Source organism: Wyeomyia smithii, chromosome 2 (genome assembly GCF_029784165.1).
Source record: "Wyeomyia smithii strain HCP4-BCI-WySm-NY-G18 chromosome 2, ASM2978416v1, whole genome shotgun sequence".
NCBI lineage: Eukaryota > Metazoa > Arthropoda > Insecta > Diptera > Culicidae > Wyeomyia > Wyeomyia smithii.
In genome coordinates, this window is record NC_073695.1 from 86,862,478 (window position 1) to 86,884,402 (window position 21,925).

General features: G+C 36.3%; 2 protein-coding genes across 2 annotated transcripts in view; both read left to right on the top strand.

Moving 5' to 3' along the window:
* The first annotated feature begins 8,560 nt into the window (after positions 1-8,560).
* Positions 8,561-9,108, top strand: LOC129721440 (cuticle protein CP14.6-like). Its single transcript, XM_055673994.1, has 2 exons — positions 8,561-8,613; positions 8,676-9,108. The coding sequence occupies exons 1-2, from the start codon at positions 8,599-8,601 to the stop codon at positions 8,958-8,960; spliced, it is 300 nt and encodes a 99-aa protein (XP_055529969.1). The 5' UTR covers positions 8,561-8,598; the 3' UTR covers positions 8,961-9,108.
* A 6,922-nt stretch (positions 9,109-16,030) lies between these two features.
* The window catches only part of LOC129719739 (nipped-B-like protein B), a 33,231-nt gene continuing 27,336 nt past the window's right edge, over positions 16,031-21,925 (top strand). The window contains exons 1-4 of the mRNA XM_055671136.1: positions 16,031-16,498; positions 16,569-16,791; positions 17,269-17,465; positions 17,745-18,827. Coding sequence (XP_055527111.1) covers positions 16,031-16,498; positions 16,569-16,791; positions 17,269-17,465; positions 17,745-18,827 — 1,971 coding nt within the window. The remainder of the gene's footprint in view (positions 16,499-16,568; positions 16,792-17,268; positions 17,466-17,744; positions 18,828-21,925) is intronic.

The following is a 21,925-nucleotide window of genomic DNA, read 5'->3' on the forward strand; positions in this document are numbered from 1 at the left end:
AACCAATAAACTAGTTCCAGTCGTCCAAATATCTGTATATCCTCACAAAAAGCACAATCGAAAATTTAAAAATTGTGACACGAAAATTTTTCGCGTCTGTTCGTTTTCGTAGCTTACTGCGATCTCTCTAAAATTAAATATTTTCATACATTATAAAAACTAAAACACAATCATTTGTTGATTTAAAATTCAAGAATCGTATGTAAGGCAGCGTTTGTTACCCTTTAAATCTAATTTTATTTCCGTTTCAATTTTTTCATGGTGATATCACAGGCAAACAGACGTGCCTCTTCGAAGAAAAATCCTGAAAAATTTTCGTCTCTATTCGAAACGGTACACTCGTACGGCACCATGTGAACTTATTGCCTACTAACTTCTTTTCATAAAACGGTTTTTGTCTTTGCTAACGGGTGTGCACGCTTGCTTAAATTAACACCAGCGGCATTAGTGACAGTTTTTGTCTTCGATAAAGAATGTGCACGCTTGCTTATAGCGACACTAGCGGCATTATTGCCCACTAAGCAAAGTTTCAAAATAATCGTTATTTTTCTGGTCGATAAAATCGTCTTCGAGTGGCACGTTTGTTTGTCTGTGGTGATATATTTAGTAACTGCATTGAATTTTTTTATCAGCGCTCAGTGAGGATCACGTTTTATTTCTACTTAATTTTTTTTTTTTTCAAAAAAAACTGAAGTGTTGTGTGCAAAACCACAACTGCTAGATTGACGTAGGTATAGTATTACACAAGAATGTTCATTACATTCGAGAATGATCACCAAGTTCGGAGTAAATTTTTCCTCTCAATATAGTCAATATGTTAATAACTTTTATCTAACACTAACAAAATAACTCTCTGGAAATACTGTGTTGGCACTGAGATGATTCAAAATTAGTTCTGGGGCCAATGTCTGGCCTCTGGATATCATCTTTATTTCAGAAATCCTCATATTGAGTGGTATCTGATCATTTTCGGACAGTGGAAGTGGCCATTTTGGATTTTAAAATGGAAGCTTAAGTTGATTTTCGGTTTCTAGGCATCATGTCGATACCGGAAATATCTTATTGAGTGTTTTAAAGTCATTTTTGGATGTTCTCCAGAGACCGGAAATCACTATCTTGAATTTAAAAAACATAAACGGATTTCTTTGAGCACCGTCTAAATTCCAGAATTTCTCATAATAGGAACTATTTGGTCATTTTTGGCTGTTTTTTTTTTTAAACCGTAAGTCAGCATCATGAACTTCAAAATGACGTCTGAGGTTGAATTTCGGTTCTTGCATATCATTATGGTTCCAAAATTTTCTATATTTGGTCATTTTTGAAAGTTTTCTGGAAACTTAATGCTCTAAATAACACCTAGCGTCGATTTATAGCCTCTGGACATTATTCTGTATACGGTAAAACACATGTTGGGTGGTATTTGGCAATTTCTGGCCGTTTTCAAAAATCACAAGTTGCCATGCCATCTCGGATGTCAGAATGGTACCTGGGGTAGGTTTTTGGCATCTATGCATCATCTTGATTGCGGAATAATCCATCCCTGGTGGAATTTGGAACTCTGCGCATCACTCTGGTTGCAGAGTTACTCATGTTGAATAGTGTTTATTTGGCAAATTCTGGCTGTTTTCGGGAAACCAAAAGTTACTCAATTTTAAATTTCAAAATTACCACCAATTTCTCTGCGCATCATTTCGATTCCGGAAATACCCAAATTGGGTGGAGTTTGGCTGACACCAGGAGTTGCCATTTTGTAATTCAAAATGGCATCTGGGGTCGACTTCCAGGCCTTTGGATATCCTCCTGGTCGGGAGCTTCATAGTCGCAAGCTTTAACAAGCGGGTGGTCGTGGGTTCAAAACTTAGAGAAACTTATGAGTTTATGTTCAGGCTCCCCATTAACCCTTCCTTCACGTTGAATTCTACAAAACCCCGACAAATACATCTTGACTAAAAAAATACTCTTGAAATATAACTGGTCAGAGGGGGCCATTCAGTTGAGGGAATGGTACATTTTTATTGACCAGAGGCAGCGAGGCTCAGAATAGTAAGCGTTAAAAGCAAGGGCATACACCCAAGTACAAATTAAAATAATCATGTCACCTACTCTCAATACTGATATTGCTGATAAAAGAAGTGCAGAATACAGCAAACATCCGGACGATATCACAAAAGATCAATGTTTCAGGTCGCAGTGACAAGTTCATGCAGGAGAAAAAAACAAAAAACAACTATATTGGTCATTTTTGGCTGTTTTTTTTTTTTAAACCGTAAGTCAGCATCATGAACTTCAAAATGACGTCTGAGGTTGAATTTCGGTTCTTGCATATCATTATGGTTCCAAAATTTTCTATATTTGGTCATTTTTGAAAGTTTTCTGGAAACTTAAAGCTCTAAATAACACCTAGCGTCGATTTATAGCCTCTGGACATTATTCTGTATACGGTAAAACACATGTTGGGTGGTATTTGGCAATTTCTGGCCGTTTTCAAAAATCACAAGTTGCCATGCCATCTATACACTCTACACTACACTAAAATCAATTTTTTTAAGGATCATTCAAAAGATTACCTAAACATCGAGGACTGTCCAATCATGATGATATCCAAAATAAGTTAATTTTTTTTTATTCTCGCTTATTAACCGTCGGTCTAGTTCCGCCACTGTTGTTGTGCCAATCACCGACGTCCGGAAAGGCGTCTCCACCCAGGACCCTAACTCACGACCCGTTGATTAACGGACCGGCGCCAACGGCTTTACTTCCTCATGCGATGAAAGGCGTGATCCCAGAAATTTTTCGCCTCAGAAAATCTCCCGGTGTCGGCTAGGATTGAATCTAGACCAGTTGGGGTTGGTTGTGAGTGGATCACGCCACCTCACAACCATCGACACCTATGTCGGCGGTGGGATTCGAACCCAGGTGACGAGCGTGGTTGACGGAGACGTTACCAACCACGGTCCCCGCTCATGAGTTAAAAATTTTTGAAAAAAAAAATTAATATTCAAAAATAAATATTTTTGAAACCTTTGACAAAGACACTGACCAATCAAGCTAATCGTTTTGGCTGTAGAATTTTCTTGATCACTTTCCGTTTTTAAAGCAGAATTAGGTTCCACCCACACTGTCTTACGACTTCGAATGAATGATTTCGGGGTGCTAAGAAATGCCATTGGTGTTGTCACAATAAGGTAAGGTGGTGGTAAGTCTCTGGCTTCAGTATCTTCAACAATAATTTTACCGCCTCCTACAAGCTCGATATTCCTGCTTCTGTTTACGTCGCAGAATTGGCTGCAATTCAGTATATTTTAGGGATTATTGAAAAAATGCCCACGGACCATTACTTCATCTTTACGGACAGTCTCAGTTTCCGATCGATGAAGGATGTAAGGCACTCTCCGTATTTCTTGGGGAAAATACGGGAACATCTGAGTGCTTTATCCGAAAAATATTCTCAGATTACCTTAGTGTGGGTCCCTTCTCATTGTTCCATTCCGGGCAATGAGAAAGCGTACACTTTGGTGGGTGTAACAAACGGTGATGTTTACAACAGACCTATTGCCTACAATGAATTTTTAAAATTTTCACGTTAGAATACACTTATCAACTGGCAGAGATTTCATTCGCATGATGTCTCGGATTATGTCCAACCACTACGGGTTAGATGCACATCTCCTGCGTATTGGGCTGGCGAGCAGTAATCATTGCGTTTGTGGATTGGGGTACCAAGACATTGAACACGTGGTTTGGGTGTGTGCTGAATTCCGCGGTGCCAGATCTCTACTTTTGGATACCCTCAGGGCCCGAAGAATACAGCCCTATGTGCCTGTTCGTGATATCCTCGCTCAGCGAAACTTGCCATACATGCTACATGTTTATAGCTACTTGAAGAGCATCAAGGTGCCAATTTAACTGCGAAACGAATCTCGGATAAAAAAAACCATGTTAGTTTTAGTATCAGATTCAGTATCAGCTCGTAGTCGGCAGCGAGGATAGAAAAATTGTCTTTAGCTTATAAGATATTTTAGATCATAAGGAATTAGATTAAATTGGCTCCGTAAAACATTAATTTGTATTGTGCCGTGTCAAATAAATGTTGTAAAAAAAAATGGTGGTAAGTCTGTTAAATTTCCGGTAATTGCGAATTATCATTTGAATTTGACGCGGGATGATTTTGTACGAAACTTGCGGTTTTATCTATGTTACACATTACTAATTTACAGAATTCAAACTGGCTTGATTACAAAGATATGAACGCGTTTAGTGAGAAATAATTTTATTTCAAGAACTCTTACGCCACTTTTTTATCGCTTGGAATGATAACTCGGTCACAAGTTTCATAATTTGCAAGGTAAGAAAATTCAACATTGCTTCAAGTATGTGTTTGTAATTCTGAGAAGGACCGAATTTAATTTAGACTTGGTAGGAGGAATGAATCGATTTACTTCGAGCTAGTGTATTTCGTAACAGTTTTAGTTCAGTTTCAGCTTCGGACCCAGCATGCTTGGTCAGTTCTCCTAGTAACAGCAAAAACAAAGAAGTCTGAACTTGATATGCCACTTGTTTTCAGTATCATCTTACCGATACGCTAGTCGGTTTTACTGTTCACTTCTGTTGACACGTACAACGTTCGTCTGTATACCTAAAAATAGTATGCAAAGCAGTTTTTTTTTTCAAATTCTTTCATTCTATCACCTACACCGCGTTACCTACTTGTTGCGTCAGTTCTATCCGTGGGTATTTAAGACAATCCTTGTTTTGTGAAAATTAAAATCAACCGTCCTTTTAAAGACGACCACATGTTTTCAATTGGAGCGATGGAAACGATTTTTTGCCTCTTATTAAAATTTAAAATTTGACACAACATTTTTCCCGTGCATTCTAGTATATCCGGTACATTATTTCAAAACTGCGAAGCCCGGAGAAAATCTTTTGAATAGCTATACATTCATTCAAGTAATACTTTTTATATTCCAGTTAGTCGCTTCAATAGTATTTAAAATTTATAATTTTCGTTACCCATTACTATATGTCATGATATTTCAGGGAAAAATTCTCCATTTCATTGCTTAACATGAGTCATACATTAAATCACAAAAAAAATATTAAAAAATAAATAAATTATGTTTTCCTATATCTTTCATAAATATTTGAGGTACGTTTCTCAAAAAAAAGGAAGAAAATTATGTTTACTGCAGTCAATTGAGCACAAGCTTCAGGCCGAATTGAACTTTAAGATTAAGTTGATTCGTGTATGTATTGACTTATTCATATTGCAGGGCACAGCACACAGTAGTCCAGAACCGAATTTAGTGAAAAAAACTCTCTTCTACAAAGTCGTTACATATGATGAAGCGCCCATTGAAAACTTATTTAAAATTGGGGTGACCCTTATTGAAATCAACTATCTAACATTTTATCTTTGTAGACGGAAAAATATGTTTTTCAGTGATGTAGCCCCGTTTGTTTTAGCTTTGTTCGCAGCTGTGTAAAAAATAGTTTTCCTCTATCTTTGAAAAAAAAAAACCATCCGAATTTGCTGAAGTTTGCTATAAAAATTACGCCTTTTTCATTTTTTGGGGCAAACATAAATATCTCTTTGTCCTAGTTTGAAGAGTACATTTGACTCTATACATACATGGAGAAATTTTCAAGAATATGTTATTTTTAATATTCGAGCAATTTTTGTTGAAACCGTCCCACTGGTGATCAGAGGTTTTTCAAAGAGAATATTTTTGCGTATAAATTATTGAAAGTAGCGATAAAAGGAGAAAACTACTTCGATAAGTGCATATTCATAGACCCCTCGGGCGCCAACAACGGTTCAAACAGTTTTTAAAAATGTTTTACTCTAAGCTTTTCTTGATCTTTTAATTGATTTATTTCTTTTGAATTTGTTATAATAACTCTCTACAAATGAGAACGATAGAAGTGGAAAAAAGCTAGACCCTTCCAAAGGACCTGGACCTGACGGAATTCCTGCAGCATTGATGCAGAATCTCGCGAAGGAACTTTCATCTCCTTTGTTCTGGCTGGTCAATATATCGTTAAAAATTGGAGTTCCCTCAAATATATGGAAAGGCTCGTTTTTGGTTCCTATTTTAAAATCTGGGCGGATATCTGACATACGTAATTATCGTGGAATCGCTATTATCTTTTATCTTTCTAAACTCTTTGCAGCAATTGTTAATGAAAAAATGTTTGCTCAAATCAAAAATCGAATAACAGATAAAAACACGGCTTTCAATTTATTTCAGGTGTTCCCCAAGGCTTCCACTTAGAACCACTTCTTTTTATTTTGTACGTAAACGACATTTCCTTCATCCTATAAAATAATGAATATGCCGCCGACATGAAGCTGTTTTTGGAAATAAAAAAATTAGAAGACATCAACTTATTTAAGAATGACCACCATAACACACAAGCAAATAATATGTAAGGGTTTAGCTCACGCTTCTGCTACAATTTCCAAGACCCGTACACTATCAAAACTTTATATATTACCAATGTGAGGTAAATGCTGAAATATAGTAGCATTGTGCGGCGTACATGAAAAAAGAAATGAATCAGTACAAAAGCAATTTCTACTATCGTTTCGCAGCATGTTGACTCAGCAGTACTATTTTCTAAATTGAACTTTTATGTACCCATTTGACAACTGCAACACCGAAGCTTATTTGCCTTTAACCATCATCGTACGAAATATGCAAAAAATGGACCTTTAAATAGTATAATGAATTCTTATAATGAACCCTGCGAAGCCGTTGACTTTACGATATCCCGGTATAAATTGAAACAGTTTTTCAAGTCCTTAAGGCTGAAGACACAAAATTAATTTGTTTAATGTTTATGTATGTAGTAGAATCCCTCTATTACGACAATTTATATAGCGACAAATCTCTCTATTGCTACATTCTCAATGATCCCTTCTGCTCTAAATTAATAAAAAATATTCGTTTTATTGCGACATTTCTCTATAACGACGGTCCCTTGCGATGTCGCTATAAAGCGATTCAACTGTAGTTAAGAAAATAGTGTAACCAAGTCTATTTGATTGACGAAATAAATAAATAAATAAGTCGCCATCTTGGGCCTCGCCGCCATCTTGGAGTTTATCAGAAAAACGAATTTTTGAGCAAGTTTACCACCACTGATTTTAAATTTGAAAAGCTGAGAAAAAAATGATTCAAAATATATTTCTCAAATCAACGCAAAACTGTGTTAAAAAAATACAACGGATTTCAATTTAAAACAATAAAACTGATAAAAAAAGAGCACGACAAAAACTTTGCGAAATGCTGATAGTGTGGATTGTCATACTTAGAAAAAAAAAAAAACATTCCGTAATTAATTGGAAATTTTGGGATGTATTGGTTAACAATGACTTGCAAACCAGTGGATATCAACGAATTATTTCTAGCGTAAAAAAACTTTATCCATTCAGTTGCTTTCGGCAATCCTGAATGATGGAGGACAGAAACATCTTCCCAGATGAATCGAAATTGAGGCACCGAGCCGTTCGCGTATGACGGATACTTTTTTCGGTTCGTAGAATTATTCGGAGACTTTTTATCTGTTTCAAATAAACCGCACCCGTGAACGATGACGGCGGCTAGATGGAAAAAGGATCCAGCAACTTGCCCTAGTAGACTTCGTTTCAGATCCAAAGCATCGTTTAAAAAGGCCGGATACCGTCGGAAATGATTTCCGCTTCACACCCAGCCTGTCGAACGGTCAAATGGCGGAAGTGTCATGATTATCGGTTCAACTCTTTGATGTTCATATCTTCTTTCATGCTCTGGTTTTTGCTTTCCGTTAATATGAGCACCAATGATTTCGGAATTCATGCTACACCATGTTTCCCAAAGCGTACGGTATTCGGTTCTGGTGTGACGACTACTGTCAAAATAAAAGTTTTCTATTGCTCGCACATTCATAACGCACATCACGTTTTGATGCTCATATTTTTGTTTTCCCATTTTCCTCGCCGGAGACAAGCTTACTCACCAGCACCACTATCTCGCATTGCTGCCGAGAGGAAATCCCTCTGATTGACCTTCTCCTGTTTGTACGCTGCTTACCACCCATCCCGGGGTGAAAATCCATGCTATGCACGAGCAAGGAGGATATAATTTCAGCCGGCAGTAGAAAGGTTTATTCTTTTGCGAACAAAATAAAAACAATCGTATGTATTGACTGCAAACAAGCTTATTCTCGATGGCCAACGTATGGGGAATCTACGAGTAAACAGCATGCTGTTCAACAAAAACATCCTGTCGATATGCTGCAGGTATCATCTTCGGAGAGTATCTTTTTCCGTTTATCTCTTTGATGAAACTTGTGGACTTGAATCGTTAGTTGCCAAGGCTTCGGTAGTGGTCCGAGCTCCGGCTCCGAGCAGTTGTTGCTTGCCTCTGTGCACTTTCATACAATGTTTGCACGAGTGATCTTTAACAAACCTGATTTGGCGCCGATTCTAAGTTCTGCAAGAATTAAGCAATTCATAAAATCAGATGTTTGCCAGTTATGTATAAAAGGCAGCCAGCTGCTTTCGTCGTCCGTCACATACTACTTTTCATTGGTCGGGCAAAGGAAGATCTCGGAATGGCCAATTTTCTCGTATGAGTATCTATTCTAGTTTTGTATCGCTCATTCTGAAGTTTGAATTTTATTTCGAACAGGCTTTCTACCTGCTGCTATTGGCCGTAGTTCTGAGTCGAGCAGTACCAGCACCGCCGGATGCAAGCGCTACCATTGTGAAACAGGAGCAGGAGGTGAATCCGGACGGGACGTTCAGCTATGCGTTCGAGACGAGCAACGGAATCAAAGCGAGCGCTTCAAGTTCGGATGGGTCCAAAATAACGGGCGAGTATTCGTACACTGGTCCCGATGGAGTGCTGTACATGGTGCGGTACGTGGCAGACGAAACAGGATTCCATCCGGAAGGAGCCCATATTCCCAAATGATGATTGCTCCCCACACCGGAGATAGAGAGAAAGAGAAAGACAATGCAATTCGGCAGTGAGTTTAGACCGAATTGCAACGTCCATTGTGTACAGGAAGTTGTGGAACAGAAATGTTGGAACAATAAAACCGAACGCCAGTATTTCTAAATCAGCCATATTCTGTTTGATTTCAAAACTAGCATCATCAAATGAAACATTTCTTTGCAATTGTGTAGGTAAATGAAATTTGTAGTGCTTTAAACACTACATATTTTACTGTTAATAGCTTAAGATCATACCGTATTTTTAAACTCGAACCTGGCACGGCGTTCTATTGTAACGTTTCCAAATAAATTAACCTTCTTTCAGACGATATTTCACGCTTTACAACGTTCAAAGTGGGGCGCCAAATTTATTTCAGGGACAGTCTGTATAACTTTTTCCATCGAGGGCAGAATGGAAAATTGCTTTCGCTGACCGAAATAATTACCAAAACGTTTACCTCTACCTGACCAGGGCAGCATTCCAGAAGGTTACGACAGTGAAATCTGAGGAAATTGCGGTTCAGTGCTGACAGCCGAAAATATAACACACACACAACGGAGCGCTTATCCTAACCTGAAGGTTCATTCTTTGTTTTCGGTGTTTTTTTTCTGCCTCCAAAGGAACGCTCGTCTATCGTTTTCTCGCTAGTCTAGCCACAAGGTGTCGGAAAATGTTAATGAATTACCTGCAATGAGAAGAGAAGGAAAGAAAAATGCTGTCATTAACTCAGGTTGACTGTGTTGGATGAAAAAAAATATAAACCCCAAAAAGAGTTTGCGCATACATTATGGATCCATGAACTCTTGCAATTTTTAAGGTAAGTTATGGTAAAAGTAGGATAAACACGAATAATCTAAATCACATGCTAGTTCGTAATTTGAAAGTCTTTTTTTGTCTCTCGCACTGAAAGATTCAATTTGTATTTTTTGACACAGAGATCCTCACTGTATAAAAGCGCTCTACTGTTCACTGGTACGACCATTACTCGAAAACTGCAGCATGATTTGGTTCCCCCACCACCAGTTCCCCGTGGAATGTCCACGGTCCTTACAAAAAAAAAAGAATATATATGGGCATTTGTCCAGGGGGCTAATAATAGTTAAAAATCTGTCCACGTATGTGGATGGCCCCTTATTTATTAAAACTTTTGTCAGATAAATTGAAGTGAAATAAACAAAAAAAAATTAAAATTAAACTACAACTACACGCAAAAGCCCGAGCCTTAGCAATTACTGCGTTATTAAGATTCTTCAAATGGTTTTTCAGTGAATACATTAAACTTAACTGAAGCAGATTCGATATTTTTTCGAAAAATTTCACCAATACAGTCAAGATTATACAAGTATCGGTAAGCCATATTTTGACCAGCTAAATCTCGAAAAAGCATGTTTATACATGTATACACAATATGCGTCATTACTGCGACACAATCGGTTTCAATCCAATCCAAACTAAAATGAGTCTCTGTTTCATTTTGTTTCTTGCACATTTTTTCTCTCTTTCTTACTTATATTTTGACGTAGAATAGCTTTTTACAGCAAAACATATAGGGGTATAAAACAAATCGCAAACATCGACAATGTCATGAAAATTGTCCACTTTCAAGTGCTGAAAACTCAGTCAATTTCCAACGAATTTTCCTCATTCTTACAGTAATCGATTGGAAAACTAGCTATGCGTCCACCAAAATGCAAAAAAAAAATGCAGAGCCTTGTTCAACGCATGTTTCGACCAATCAGAGTTAAACAATCTCTTTGATTGACTTTATAACGATTTGTTGTTGTTGCTATTTTACACCTACCGGAAATTTAACTCTCAGTAGTTACATATAAAAGCATGCGAATACCGTCTTTGTTGTATAACCGATGACTGAAGAAAGAGAACGGTTGGCTTACTGAAAACTGGTTCGACCCGCAACAGGCACGGCAGCAGCGGATTTCAGCGCAGCAAGGTTTCAGCAGTCGACTCATTCGATCGCAGCGTTTCACAGTTTAGCATAGCACTGCTAAACATATCGATATTCATGATGTCAGCATTGCAAATTGTTTCTCTAAAAGAGCCCTAAAAGTCACAGTCAGTTTTAATGCGAAAATTTGAACAAAAAACAACTCCACAAAGATAAAAAGTTAGATACTTGATTTCATAAAAAACTTGGGTCACTCTAATTTTTGATATATCTTTTAATAGGCGCATTAGATAATATGAAGCAACTTTGTTGAACGAAATTTTTCTCTGAAATATTGCCTTCGAGCTCTAGACCCAAATTAACCCTTATATCCGGTTTCTGGACCATAGTGCATTGGTAAATGGCAATCCAAAATAAACGCTTCTCTTCAAGGTTACCAATCGAATAATAAAATAATAGTTGAAACAGAATTACCACTGAAATTTAGCAGGCAGGTTGTCGTTATTCTGCATTAACCATGCGGTCGTGGTTTATAAACAACCTCATCCACTTTTTTTTCAACTAATTCTAATCATCATTTAATTTGTCATTCCTGTTTCATTTTTTATTGTATTTAGTGGTATGCTATTTTGTGTGTTATTTTAACATTCGTTGCACAATAAACTTTTTATTATCTTCTATCATTTTCATTATACTTCTGTTATCAGTCTTTCAGTTCATACGTTTTATTTTGTTAAATTTTGTCTTTGTTAAATTTTGTCTTTGTCGGGAAAATGTCGGGAATTTTTTTATTTAATCGGGATTTTGTTACCAAGATTTTTTCAAAGTATTGTGTATGATGCAATTACAAATGATGGAGAAGTTGGAAGTGCAAGTTGGTCCCTTAAAAGTCACATGTTTTTTTAGACCCGCTGACCAGCTGACTACTTTTATCAGTCCTGCTTTTCAAATGAAATAAATGTTGACACCAAATGACTTAGAATAGCATTAAACGTCGAAATCTGGTGTTATCTATAAAAATTGAATGAACTCTGTGGAACTTCTCAAAATGCTAAAGCGAATTGAAACCGGGGTTGAAAACCGGTCCGGAGTCTGGGAATGGAAGTTGCCAGTTTATCGAGAAAACGTTTTAGTGAGAGAATCAATCATAAATTCTCATATGTGCAATAGAAACTGTTTCATTTTCTAAGAGCAATACAAAATAAGTTTCACTGTACAATCTTACTAACATAACTAGTTATTAGTAGTTTTGAATAAACAAATTGAGGATAAAATGAGTGGCACACAGTTCTGACTCTCAACTTTTTCAAATAGCTTTTTATTCCAGCTAGTCTTTTTGAAGAAATATTTGGCGAACTCTAGCGAAACTAACTACCATTTCCGCTTAAAAACTCAATGCTGGTGAAAATTTGAGTTTGGGACGAACTTGCTATGCGGAGCAGTTAATTGAAAAAACATTACAAACTTGCCACAAAATAGAGCAAACATTATTTTGGATTTTTTTGAAAAACTAATTTTTGTACATATTTCAAAATCGTTTTTTTTTTTCTGGAAATTCCACAATTTGACTGTAAAAAAAACTATTTTTGATGTAAATACAATGAGAAATGATCTTAGAAAACAGCATAATCGTTTGCGAGGTTCTTCAAGAAGACATTTTATTTATTTTATTTGTTGCTGCATAGGACTTTTTACATGCTTTTTTTGTTTTGCAACTGATCTTAGGGTACGCTGCTGGCCTAACTAGTCAGTCGTCGTAGGTTCGTGTCTCGAGAGAGACTGTTAGTGTCTGCAGGATCGTAGCGCTAGCCTTGCAATCGCCCCGTGCACTAAACAGTTGGCTGCTAAATCTGTGGCCAATAAATAAAAATACTTTGAATATTCTAAAAGCCAGAATAATTAGCTTGATTGGTGTGATGTTTCCGGCAAAGCTGCAGATGGTAGTTCTATTTAAAAAATTGATTGAATATCTTAATAAGCTTATTTTTTTGAATTCTAAGTTGCCAAATGTTTCAACGTTGATTATTTGAACACGGAAGAAGTTAAAATTTCTGAAGATTTTTTTTTTCGAAACCAGAACGATTTGTTTTATTGGTGCGATGTTTTCGGAAAAGTTGTTGGCAGTTGTTGAGTATTAAAAATATTCTAAATTAAATATTTCAAAGTGCTGATTTCTGAAAAATATTATTATATTTTTTAAAAACTGCATAATGTAAACTGAACATTGATGATCATGGAGAAATAAAAACTAAAAATTCTTTAGAAAAATCCTAATAAAAGGATTTGGGAATATTTCAGGAAACATTTTTTTTTTTAAAAAGTTTAAAAGAAATTAAAAATAAATTTGTTTCCTTTTCAACGGTTTCTGCAAGACATATTCGTGCAGTAAAAGACTTTCAATTGGAAAAATAATAATTTAAGATCTTTTTTCTGATTTCCAGGTTAGTTTTTTTTAAGTTTCAAAATTACTTATTTTAAAAGGTTAGTCCCCAATATCATTTTTTTTATCAGCTTGACCATTTTGAGCGCTATATGCAAACAAGTTGAAGATGTTGGCAGATGACCAGAGAGATGCAACTTTGATGGACTAGCAAATCAAAATGCTGAAAAAGTTGTGAATTCACTTCTGAAAAGTTTTGAATCTATGTAACGCGTGATAAACAAAATACAGTTAAATCGCAGTATTTTTCCTGGACGTAACATAACATTATCTTTAATTTGAAAAAAAAAAACGCAAATCCATTTCACAAGTTTTGTTCCCTAAATAATCAATTCAATCAAAATATTTTTTACTCTTAGGTTAAGTAGTCTATGTTCACCCTTAACTTCGCATGACTTTTTCCGATGATTTCAACAACGGAAAAAAATTTGTACGCAAAGTGCTGTTTTGTTTGTTGTTGTTCCCCTGATAGGTTGTTATGCGTTGAATAAAAACGGTGCTTATATCATATTTTAAGAAGACAGATAGACAAACATAATGAATGCACAAAATAGCTAACACGATTATTGACTGCTTAATGGAAGATTTGCAAATTTGAGAAAATCGCAAAAATTATATTTAACCTATCTACCATGGAAAGGCAAAAGTTGCATTTCATGTAACTAATCAACTGTTCTTGTAGAATGTCCCGAGCAAATTCGGTAGAAGTGATATGCGCTATTACTTCCAATTTAAGGTTCAAAATTCACGTTCAACCGTCGATAGAACATAACCTAGTTTTTAACATATCCTTAATTTTTGACAATCGGGAATTTCTTGCAATTTTGCGGGAAAAAGTCGGGAAAAATGCGGGAGCTCGAAAATGTAAAATAAGTGGCCACCCTGATTTATATCTTCCCTGTTATGTATTCTCAGTTCTGTTTTTGCTTATTTACACTCTATTTCCATTATATTGCCGTCAATTTGATTTGTTCGGTTTTTCTAATCGGTTCTACTACTTCTTTTAACTTGTGTTTCAGGTTATTTTTTCTCATTGTTTATTTTTGTGAATTCGTTCTATCAAAAACGTCTTTGTTGTTTCATCTACCTTCAACACGTTTCCTAACTTTTTTATTTTTTCTGTCTTATTTGTCCTTTTTGTTTTTTATCTTTACGGCCTGATTTTTTGTACGCTTTCCGGTTTATACTCGATTTATTAATTTTTAATTCACTGTTTCATTGACTATTTTGCATATCAAGTAATATTTGTTTTATCTCAATATTGATATTCTGTATTTACTAATGTTTCTTTTTTATGCATTATGTTTTTTGAGGTTTGTAGAATCTCTTTTTAGTATTTTTTTCTTTTCAGCTGTCTCTACTTTTTATATTTTTTGCTTTTTTCTTTTCTTTTCTTTTCATTATAATTTCTCTGCTGTTTCATCTCTTATTAAAGTTCTAAAGTGCAATTTTTTAGTGTTTTCTGTGTTTTTATTTGTATGAATCTCTACAATATTTTTTAGTCGTTTTCAGATCATTTGAGTTTTGTTTCAGAAAGAAAGCTACAAAACTGAAACTGTAAAGAACTTTAAAGGGATATCAAGAAATAACGGAAAACTACATGGAAGATTCAAATCAAAATTAAAGGAAAATCTAGCAAAAGAAGGTAACATTAATATACTAAAAAAAACAAAGTCAAATAGAACTGAAAACGTGAAGCAAACTTAATAAAAATTAAGTAAATAGTAATAAATACAAACCAAAGATCAAATCGTGGAAACAAATTTAGTATGTGTTGAGTAAAAAAAATAATATTAAGGAACAGCCAAAGAAAGCTGAAAAAAAATTGCTAGTAATCAGTGAAATAAAGAAACACTAAATAACAGGTGAAACAGAACAAAAGCACACAAATATAGTATAGAAAAAGGAAAACACATGAACTAAGTTGAGGGAAAACAAAGCAAAATCTTCGGAAAAAAATTAGAAAAAAACCTCTGCGATTTTCACTCTACCTATGATTTATTCGTTTTGTTTCCTTTTTTATGTTTTTTGAGTCTTATTTTTATTTTTTAGTGTTTTTTTTTTCAAATTTTCAATTTTTTATTCGTATTTTTGTCTAGTCGTTTGTTCTGTAGCTCTCTTCTGTTCTAATTGTTCGTGTTATTGAACCCGACCTTATCATTTTTTGTTGTTTTTCTCGCTTTTTTACATTTTGTGTAATATCTGTCGTAATTTTGTAGCAACATTACCTCTTCCGTCAATAATAGGTTCACTGTTTTATCCCATTTAGAATTGATGTTTTAAAGTTATTTGCTATTTCTGATCCTGTATCTATGCTTTCTTATGATTTCGTTTTATTTTATCTATTAGTCTACTTTTTTATTTAATAACATAATTCTTTTTTTTATCTTATTGTTGTATTACAATTTTTCGGTTCTCATTCAATCTTTCGGTGCATTCTGTAATCTTTTAATTTTTGGTTTCCCTAATACATTAGTAATTTTTTGCTTTTTGCATCATTGTTTTGGAATATAAAAGTTAAAGCACAAAAGAGACAAACAAAGTTGTCAAAAGTTAAGCTGAAAATATTGTCAATGGAATTAAATTGACGCAAAATGTTTGAAAAAACAGAAGCGATGTAGGCGCTGGAGCAGCAAAAATAAACGTCCAGAGAGAATGCACGAATAAGCAGGTAAAACAGCAAAAATATTCGACTCTTATATGAGTTCAAAAAACGTTGGAAGTGAACAGAGAGAAGAAATTAAACTGAGAAAGAAGGAAATAGAACCACAGCTAGACCTAGAGCTGAAGCTAAAACTCGAGCTAGAGTTAGAGCTAAACCTAGACCTAGAGCTGAAGCTAGAGCTGGGACTAGAGCTAGAGCTAGAGCTAATAGAATTAGAGTTAGAGCTAATAGAATTAGAGCTAGAGCTAAAGCAAGAGCTAAAGTTAGAGTTAAAGCTAGAGCTTAAACTAGAACTAGAGATAGAGGTAGAGGTAGAGCAAGAATTAGCACTAGAGCTAGAACTAGAGCTGAAACTAGAGCTGGAACTAGATCTAGAGATAGAGCTGGAGCTGGAATTAGAGCTTGAACTAGAGTTAGAGCAAGAGCTGGAGCTGCAACTAGAGCTAGAGCTGAAGCTGGAACTAGAGCCAGAGTTAGATCTAAAAGCACTAGAGCTAGAGCTAGTGCTAAGAGCTAGAGCTAAAACTAGAGCTAGAGCTAAAGATAGAGCTAGAGCTAGAACTACTGATAGAGCTAGAACTAGAGCTGGAGCTAGAGGTAGAGATAGAGCTGGAACAGGAACTAGAGCTAGAGCAAGAGTTGGAGCTTCAAGCAGAGCTAGAGCTGGAGATGGAACAGAAACTAGAGCTAAAGCTGGAGCTAGAGCTAGGGCCAGGACTAGCGCAAATAGAACTAGAGCTAGTGATACGAGCTATAGCTAAAGCTAGAACTAAAGCTAGAGCAAAATCAAGAGCTGGTACTAGGGCTAGAAATTGGCGTTGCACCGAGTAATAGGGCTGGGAAAAAGTTTTTTTTGTGGAAAGTACCGAATTTGGTTTTTACTTAAGCTTGTCAAGGGTAATTCACTTTAAGTCAAGAATAATTTGGTTTTTAATTTTTCTCATCTAATCATCATGTTTCGTTGAATATCCGGCCATCTGTTCCGCCGAATATTCGGCCAAACAGACGGCCGAATATTCAACAGGACATTATGATTAAATGAGAAAAATTAAAAACCAAATTACTTTTGAATCAAAGCGAGTTACCCCAGACAAGGACGAGTTCAAATCATTATTCGATAATCCGAATTTTCGTTGATTTGCAAAAATAACTTTTTTCCAGCCCTAGTATTCGATGCATCTCTACTAGATATAGAGCTGGAGCTGGAACTAGAGCTAGAACTAGTGCTAAAAGCTAGAGCTGAAACTAGACCTAAGACTAGAGCTAAAATTAGGGTTAAAGCTAGAGGTAGTGCGAGAGCTAGAGCTAGAGCTAGAGCTGGACCTAGAGTTAGAGATAGAGCTGAAGCAAGAACTAGAGCTAGAGCAAGATATAGAACAGGAACTAGAGCTAGAGCAAGAGCAAGAGCTGGAGCTAAAACTAGAGCTGGAGCTAGAGCTAAAGCTAGAGCTAATTAGAGATAGAGATAGAGCTAGGTCCAGATCCAGAGCCAGAGCTATAGCTAGAACTATAGCTAGAGCTAGAGCTAGAGAAAGAGATAGAGATAGAGATAGAGATAGAGATAGAGATAGAGATAGAGATAGAGATAGAGATAGAGATAGAGATAGAGATAGAGATAGAGATAGAGATAGAGATAGAGATAGAGATAGAGATAGAGATAGAGATAGAGATAGAGATAGAGATAGAGATAGAGATAGAGATAGAGATAGAGATAGAGATAGAGATAGAGATAGAGATAGAGATAGAGATAGAGATAGAGATAGAGATAGAGATAGAGATAGAGATAGAGATAGAGATAGAGATAGAGATAGAGATAGAGATAGAGATAGAGATAGAGATAGAGATAGAGATAGAGATAGAGATAGAGATAGAGATAGAGATAGAGATAGAGATAGAGATAGAGATAGAGATAGAGATAGAGATAGAGATAGAGATAGAGATAGAGATAGAGATAGAGATAGAGATAGAGATAGAGATAGAGATAGAGATAGAGATAGAGATAGAGATAGAAATAGAGATAGAGATAGAGATAGAGATAGAGATAGAGATAGAGATAGAGATAGAGATAGAGATAGAGATAGAGATAGAGATAGAGATAGAGATAGAGATACAGATAGAGATAGAGATAGAGATAGAGATAGAGATAGAGATAGAGATAGAGATAGAGATACAGATAGAGATACAGATAGAGATACAGATAGAGATAGAGATAGAGATAGAGATAGAGATAGAGATAGAGATAGAGATAGAGATAGAGATAGAGATAGAGATAGAGATAGAGATAGAGATAGAGATAGAGATAGAGATAGAGATAGAGATAGAGATAGAGATAGAGATAGAGATAGAGATAGATATAGAGATAGAGATAGAGATAGAGATAGAGATAGAGATAGAGATAGAGATAGAGATAGAGATAGAGATAGAGATAGAGATAGAGATAGAGATAGAGATAGAGATAGAGATAGAGATAGAGATAGAGATAGAGATAGAGATAGAGATAGAGATAGAGATAGAGATAGAGATAGAGATAGAGATAGAGGTAGAGATAGAGATAGAGATAGAGATAGAGATAGAGATAGAGATAGAGATAGAGATAGAGATAGAGATAGAGATAGAGATAGAGATAGAGATAGAGATAGAGATAGAGATAGAGATAGAGATAGAGATAGAGATAGAGATAGAGATAGAGATAGAGATAGAGATAGAGATAGAGATAGAGATAGAGATAGAGATAGAGATAGAGATAGAGATAGAGATAGAGATAGAGATAGAGATAGAGATAGAGATAGAGATAGAGATAGAGATAGAGATAGAGATAGAGATAGAGATAGAGATAGAGATAGAGATAGAGATAGAGATAGAGATAGAGATAGAGATAGAGATAGAGATAGAGATAGAGATAGAGATAGAGATAGAGATAGAGATAGAGATAGAGATAGAGATAGAGATAGAGATAGAGATAGAGATAGAGATAGAGATAGAGATAGAGATAGAGATAGAGATAGAGATAGAGATAGAGATAGAGATAGAGATAGAGATAGAGATAGAGATAGAGATAGAGATAGAGATAAAGATTGAGATAGAAAAAAAGAAAGAGATATAGAAAGCAAATAAATATTCTAGATAATACAACGATGAATTACTGTAAAAAGTTAGGAAGTTTTTTTTTATTCTCACTTATTTTCCGTCGGTCTAGTTCCGCCACTGTTTTTGTGCCTATCACCGACGCCCAGGGAGGCGACACCACCCAGGACCCTAACCTACGACCGTTGATTAACTGACCGGCACTAACGGCTTTACTTCCTGATGCGATGGAAGGCGAGATTCCAGAGAATTTTCCCCTCTGAAAATCTCCCGGTGCCGGCTAGGATTGAATCTAGACCAGTTGGGTTGGTTGTGAGTGGATCACGTCACCTCACAACCATTGACACCTATGTCAGCGATGGAAATCGAACCCAGGCATCGAGCGTGGTTAGCGGAGACGTTACCAACCACGCTAGGCCCCCGCTATAGCTAGGGAGCTGAGAGCATATGTATTAAGAAGAAACCAAAAGGCAAAGGATAGAAAAGTAATAACAATTGTCTGTTCGAATACTAAATCGAGGAATTAATGTGTTTTGAGTTTATTTTCTCGAATTTGTTTGTAGTTGTCTGCGATGCTGGTTTCATTCAATGTAAAATTGTTATCAAATCTTTGAAATATTACATGTGGCTTTGGTTCATTCTTAACGATGAAATTATTATTTCCACATAAGTTGAATTGTATGTTTATAGTTTGTGTCATGAATAACCCCTGTTGATCTGTATTATTAGACTCATTAAATCTTATGAATATATGAGTATATAGATGAATCTTTTAGAAATGCTTTCATTGCCAAATGTACTATAATTATTGTTAATCGAATCTTATTTAGCAGTTTAGTTTCAGTTTCCCTCACCAAATAAACGACAATACCATCATTTTATAATTCGTTTGCCTGATAAAAAACGAGCAATCTTGTTTTGTAAAATGTCCCGTAATGTCCAGTTCACAACATACCGGGTTAACATCAATGCAGCGAAATTCGTTCGAGCGGATGGACCGAGATATGATCGAAAACTTTGACCCATTTTCCGACCAGCACCAACCGGCATCAATGTAATTGAATCGCTAACAAATTGTGTTAGAAGGTATGTTTTTGTCGTTGTGAACCAAGCTGGGGCCGTATGTCTTGCGTTGTACCTTTTCGACCTCTGAGCATTAGCTGCAAACAGGAAATGTTTGGTGAAACGAGTTTTCGTTTGTTGCAGCATTTACTGGTAGGGGGAAAAATGGTATTGTTGTTTTTTATCGTAAACATATTATATGAAGGAAAACAGATAACGGTTAAAATATTGCATAAATTAACAATCGTAGATCACGTAAATAAATACTTTTTTCCTGTCGATGTAGATATTTCTAACGCAATAAAATTGTATCTAAAGTACGTTTTACAATCCATTTATCACTTATCAATCCATTTATCACATTTAATATATCCTCTAACTAAAAGCGGTTGAGTTCTATTTTTTTCTCCCAACGAAATATTTTCCTAACACAGCTTACGGCAAAAAATACGTATTCAATTTAGACCGCCCTTTCTACGCTCCTCCCGTGCTTCCAAAAACCCATCGATGAAAGCCAAACTTTTTCATAATTCTTCATCAAATCCCATCGGCAACGAATGAGTCTGCTTCGGAGCGAATTTCATCTAATCCATTTGAATCAATCCATCCCTTAATCGACGCATTTCGCCCCCATTCTTCTTTCGTGCAATCCCTCCCAGTTTCCATTTTCTTCTAAGCAATCAAGCAATGCGTATCTCCCGGACGCTGCTGGCGGCTGGTGATCGTATAACAAGAACGCCCCGAACAACTTGGTCGGCTGCATATTTTTCATCTTTAATGATTCTATTCATACATTTATAAGGCGTTCCATGATGCAGGCAGAAACGGAAAGGGGGCGCGGATGTTGGCCGGGCCGATGAAATGGCTCTTAAGGCGGCCGTCCGTTGAGACGTGCGCTTCTATTCTTCTCTGACTACAACAAATACATATTTTGGGTTCGCTTGGCGCGTGGGAAATAGGTCGAATGGTGCGAGACAAAAATAATCAATAACGCTGCCGGGCTTCGTTTCTTTTTTTTCTATGGCGACGCCTGGTCGTTTGTGGTAATAGGTGATGGCAGATTTATTTAGCTTTAACGCCGTTCACAATGTGGTGCTTTGTTTGACGTACTGTTTGCTGTCAAACTGTGTTTGTATTTTCGTTCAATGAAATATACACAAGGTATGGAATTTGTAGAAGTGCTAACAAATCGATCAACAACTAAAATCGAACTCATATCTGAAGTGCATTCATCGGTTCGCACATACTGTGTAAGAAATTTGCCGTTTTCATTCACACTTTCAATCGATGATACGCTGACGGGCACCCTAGTCATACTTATTCATACCGCGGCTGAAACCGCCTGTGATTCTTCTACCCCTCCCACTGGTGCAATCTTCTATTGTCCACCAGCCGGGCAAACACAATGGTTAGAATTGTGGAAAATCCTCTTGTTTCGCACGAAGTTTGGCACAGTCAGTGGGTCACGAACAACTGGGCAGTGCTGCACACCCGCCGAGAACTCCATCCGGGTCGGTAATCCGATGGTAAATCCTGACATTTAACAACTGCTTAAAAACCAACTTACTCAAGACTTCGCCCGGCTAGACGTGGCGAGGATCAGGCGGTTTAGTGCACATGCGGGACGTCAAGACCCGGAGAAACACGAAATTCCATTCCAAAGAAGGAGCATTAAAATGCGAGATGAAATCGTGGAATGGAATTTGCAGAGACGCAGATGCACTTTGCAGCACTACCAGGACAATGCTGATAATTCGGAATCACTTGGGCAAAGGGATTTTTGT